At 35.7% G+C, this 5,277-nt stretch overlaps 1 protein-coding gene across 2 annotated transcripts; it reads right to left on the minus strand.

The window, feature by feature from the left end:
• Positions 1 to 844: 844 nt before the first annotated feature.
• LOC133694049 (G-type lectin S-receptor-like serine/threonine-protein kinase SD1-1) lies at positions 845 to 4,585 on the minus strand. 2 transcript variants are annotated; one of them, XM_062115469.1, is made up of 7 exons: positions 3,116 to 4,585; positions 2,879 to 3,010; positions 2,317 to 2,477; positions 2,027 to 2,237; positions 1,686 to 1,923; positions 1,398 to 1,548; positions 845 to 1,305 (listed from the first exon to the last, which is right to left on the minus strand). In XM_062115469.1, the coding sequence occupies exons 1-7, from the start codon at positions 4,389 to 4,391 to the stop codon at positions 1,000 to 1,002; spliced, it is 2,475 nt and encodes an 824-aa protein (XP_061971453.1). In that variant the 5' UTR covers positions 4,392 to 4,585; the 3' UTR covers positions 845 to 999. The 2 variants fall into 2 exon arrangements, with proteins under 2 accessions (XP_061971453.1, XP_061971462.1); XM_062115478.1 differs by lacking the exon at positions 3,116 to 4,585 and having other exon boundaries at positions 2,317 to 2,503.
• Between the last annotated feature and the right edge of the window lie 692 nt (positions 4,586 to 5,277).

A 5,277-nucleotide genomic window follows, 5' to 3' on the forward strand; every position in this document is an offset into this window, starting at 1 on the left:
TTAAATCTTTTTTTTTTGTTATTTTCTTTGTTCTTTAGATTTTTTTTGTTTTCCCTTCTCCGAAGGGAACATGGAAAATTAACTGGAGCGGGTGGTCCGAATCAAATAACAGTCCCAATGCACACTTCCAATTAGGTGGGCCTTCAATTCTTGTGTCTTTTGAAAACCTAATATCTTACTGCTTTAACAGCTCACGCACCAAATAAGACTTGCGCCATTCTATGGAATTAGGCCTTTGAACACTTTAAAGGTGTCTGAGACAGTCAAATTATTGTTTTTAAAAGTTTTTTAAAAAAAAAATATATTAAAATTATATTTTCATATTTATTTTTATATAGAATATCAAAATAATTTAAAAATATTAAAAAATATATTAATTTTAAAAAAATTTAGTTAAAGCACTGTTCTCAAATATAGACTTAAGAATCTAATTTTACCGCACTTTTTTCTACCATAAATTACGACTACAAATGCAATCAGGAACTTATTAATTTCAGGAAACAAATAAAGTAGTTTTTAAGATGATTCAAAAATATTAAAAAAAATTTATTTTTTTTTTAAATCAAGTTATAACACTATCCCAAATGTAGACTAGAAATCTAATTTTACTACATTTTTTCCAACCAGAAAATATGACTGCAGATGCAATCCAGAACCTATTAACTTCAGGAAACAAAAAAGGTTCCTGTTAAAACACTATCCCAAATATAGACTAAGAATCTAATTTTACTGCACTTTTTCCTACCAGACTGGAAATGCAATCCAGGAACCTATTAATGTCAGGAAACAAAGAAAGTGGTTTTTAACCAAAGAAATGAAATCAAACAGTTTGCACAAGAAAATCTGAAAAAGAAAATAGAAAATGGAAATGATATCAAACTAGGAATTTCTGCACAAAAACATCTCTAGGGTACACACTATCATGCTATAACATTTCTCAGTCCAATAAAAGATGTTTGCACAAGAAACATTTCCATTAGTCTAGCAAGCGATGATCTTCTACCGTGGTCCCAGAAATGAAACAGTGATTTCATTTGTGGAAAATGATTTTTGGTTGCTTGATGAAGACTCTCCTTCAGGTAGATTCCTTTCTGTGAAAAAACCTGGTTGCTTTGGTTGAGGCAACGAAATCCCACTGCTCAACATTACAATCACAGATGACATGTTTGGCCTGTCTTCAGGTCGTTTCTGAACACATAAAAGGCCCACATGAATGCATCTTAAAATTTCAGATAAAGTACAAGAATCTTGTTCTGGTTCATTGATTAGCTCCAGAGGCCTCCCTTCATTCCATAATCTCCATGCCTGCGTAACATCAAAACCAGTTTGTTAGACTGAACTTAAACACTTCAAGCTTCTTCTTCTTCTTTTTCTAAACTTCATTTATTGTAACTTACATGTCCAAGGAGGTTGTGGTGATGATCAGGATGGTTAAAACCTCTGTTTTTCTTCCCACTGACTATCTCAAGTACTAAAACACCGAAGCTGAAGACATCTGATTTAACTGAGAAGAACCCATCAACTGCGTATTCAGGAGACATATAGCCACTGAAAAAGAAGAAAGAAAAACAGGAAGTAGTGTGGAAATTAGCATTTCCTGTTTTAATTTTGGTGACAAAAAGAGGTGTGTATATCAGCACAGAATAACATATCTGCAGAAAAAAATAATGTCTGCATATACTCACTATGTTCCCACAATTTTGTTTGTGTTGGCCTCTGTTTGATCCCCCCCAAATGTTCTGGCCAAACCAAAATCTGAAATTTTCGGGTTCATACCATTATCTAGTAGCACATTGCCGGCCTTGAGATCCCTATGGATAATCCTCAACCTAGAGTCTTGATGAAGATAAAGAAGCCCTCTAGCAATTCCGCCAACAATATTGATCCAAATGCGCCAATCTGATGAATTTCTAGTTTTTTTATCTGATCGATCCCTTTAAAATGTTAGTTCGATGTTGTATTAAATTTATAAAAAAATGTAATTCCAAGAGAATAATTAAATATCCAAGTTTATAGTAGAGCAGACCGAAAATGAAGTAGTCCAAGCTTTTATTCGGCATGTATTCATAAATTAATATTCGTTCATCTCCCTCAATACAGCAACCAAGAAGCTTTACAAGATTGCGATGCTGGAGTTTAGCAATCAATATAACTTCATTTTTGAACTCTGTAAGCCCTTGTCCTGAATTCTTTGAGAGCCTCTTCACTGCTACTTCTTGCCCTTCTATCAACGTTCCCTGCAAATCATCATAACAAAGTTACTACAACCTGCTATGAATGACTGCACTTAGAACTAGAAGAGGCTGTAACTTTTACCTTGTATACAGATCCAAAACCACCTTCTCCCAGCTTATTCCGGCTTGAAAAGTTATCTGTGGCATTTGCTATAGCGCTAAGATCAAATGTTGGCAACTCAATGTCTTCTTTCCTCTGATCTTCATCTTCGTAATTCTGCAGGTGGCTGGTTTTCATGTTTGCTAAATAGTTGGAGATTCATTAGGCGCTGGCAGATCAACTATTTCAGAGAAAAGATTTTTAACTCTATATGCATATAATCACAGTGAAGCAGTGACTTTATTTATTTGTTTGTATTTGTTTTTTTTTTTCCCCCGAAGGGTAAGGGTTATCCTTAGCTTGGGCATCAACAAAGACTACATCCCTTCCCTGGGGGCGCCACCCCCACATCAACTTGCTGGCCTCCAGATTGGAATCCAAGAAGTTGAGGAAGGGAGCGTAGCTCCTTAACCACCAGGTCCTTTGGGATTAATTTTTTTGTATTTGTTATTTATAATATCTTCCAGTTCCTGTCTGAAAATACTGTCCAGTTTGTACAACACACATAAATATATATAAAAAAAAATTGATTGAGATAGTTTACCTTGCTTTCTAAGTTTCTTTCTCCTTGCATACAGGGTAAATGCTAGTACGAGGACTCCCACGATGGTAATTATGGTGCCAACTATTATTCCCACTTGCTTCTTGTCGGAGCTTCTGTTTTTTTCAATATTATCTGTTTCATATAAAGAACTTTAAATTTAAACATGTTATGAAAGTGTGAATGGAATAAGAAGTAGTAAAAGTAGTAGCAGAGCGGAGGCAGAAGAAGAAGAAGTACACAGGTCCGAAGCAGCTATTCGTATATAGAGATCTTGCCCGCCTGTAGTGAGTTCTCTTGTGTCAATCAGCTCGTCGAACCAAAGCAAGCAGCCACTCCCTCCTCCTCTAATATCTGAATTTGCATAAGCCACACAGGAGCAGTTCTTCAAACATAAATCCTCACATTCCTTGAGGCCTTTGCTAGTATCCACCCAGGATTTGATCATGTCTGGCAATTTCACTCCCCCTTGCTGCAGAAATCGATCTCCTTTATCGCAATCTAGTTTAGTCCTTCTAACACATCCGTCAGACCACTCTTGTATACTCCAATCTTTTGGAGATTTGGGTATGAACCCTTCCAAGCATGCACAAACAGGTTGTTTATTGACGTTGCAACTTCCATAGGCACCACACAAAGCATAATCATCACACTGGTCGAGAAGAACTGCAGAGAAAGGAGTCCAACTATTTGTTCGAGTGATCCATGTGAAGCGCTGTGCTAAACCTGAACTGTTCATCACAATTCTGGATGCGACTGAACTGTTTATCAGATCAAACTTGTAATACATCTCTGTTGCAGTTGAAATGAATCCGTATGTGTATAACATATTAGGTCCCAGTTGAGGAGTTCCTGTCCATCTGTAGCCATTCCATGTTCCTGTTCGATAAAGTATTTTAGGCCCTCTCATAAGCAACATTTGTGCATTCCCTCGAGGATCTATACGAAATGTGAATTCTCCTTGAACAGGGTCATTTGAACTCTTCCATGATGATAAATACCTATCGAGACCAGTTACCATATTTCTTCCCCACTTCATGCCTGGAAGTAAGGTGTCACCTGGATAATCAAAACTCTGCCACAAAAAGTTCTCCGATTTGTCATTTATGTCTTTTACAACAAGATTGCCAGAATCCAGGAGCTTCATGACTGGGTTCTGGGCAGTTCTGGAAGCATTGGAAGACCAAATAGCATCCTTAGAGCTATTAAGAAGAATAAGAATGCCTTGGTCAGTGACAATCAAAGCTCCTGAGCTATCATTGAGTGGTGTTTCTCTGTTGGCTACCCAAACAACAGTCCCTGCAGATATTTTTTGGTACCATATCCCCAAGTATCGACCTTTTGAAATACCTGGCCTAAAAAATCCCAGTTCAAAACTTCCATCTGCTGAGACTAAAAGATCTCCATCTCGAATGGACTGACCAGGAGTAAGAGTATCTGTAGATGCTCTTATGGCAGAAATCAATAGAAATGTATGAACAAAGAGAATTATAAAGCCAGAAATTGATTTTCCCATGCTCTTGCTTCTTATTATATTATTACAGGCATATTACATAAGGTATTAAGCACTAGACTTCTTGTACGGAAGAGAAGAAGAGTAGGCAAGGCCATGGGATCAGGTAAGAAAGGATATAGAGTGCGTCTTCGTAGTTAGACTTGGCACAATTAAGTATTTGATAATTAATATTTCCAAATTTTCTCGGAGGAATTGCAGTCAATCAATACCGTTACCATTTTCCAGGGCCAAAGATTTATTTGTTCTAGCAGTCAACATGATTTAAAATATCTGGGATTCCTTAACAAGCTTTGAAATAATTAAGAATTGTTAACATCATTGAAGACATTTCCGTCCATGCTACTAGGGACCATACACATTAACACATTGAAGACCTGTTATAAATCAGGCTTCCAGAATTATACGACACCTAAATTTCCAGAAAGAAAAGTCCAATAATTAATTCATCATCTTTCCATAGGTGTATTTTGATCTCATGTTGTTCACTGGCATCAACCTTGCTGCCAGGCATGAAAGCTCATAATGCATGATTGTAGAGGTGAGTATTTTTATTTCGGTTTAGTTTTTGATAAAAAAAAAATATCCACAACACACACACACGTATACATGTATAACTCGACTTAACTAGAAATTTATTTAAACTAATCAAGTTCAGTTTGATTCAATTTTTTAAAAAGAATAATCAACCAAATCTATTTTAGTGAGTTTATTGAGGGTTTTTTGGGCTTTACATGGCCAAATCCATTTGATTTTTTATAGAATAAAAGATAAAATCAAAATAAATTCATAAAATAAATAAGATAATTGTAGATACTCAATAACATCTATAAATATAATCATAAAAATAAAATAAAAAAGTTAAAGAAGATATGAACTTATTCAAACA

The sequence above is a fragment of the Populus nigra genome, chromosome 1 (assembly GCF_951802175.1).
Source record: "Populus nigra chromosome 1, ddPopNigr1.1, whole genome shotgun sequence".
Taxonomy (NCBI): domain Eukaryota; kingdom Viridiplantae; phylum Streptophyta; class Magnoliopsida; order Malpighiales; family Salicaceae; genus Populus; species Populus nigra.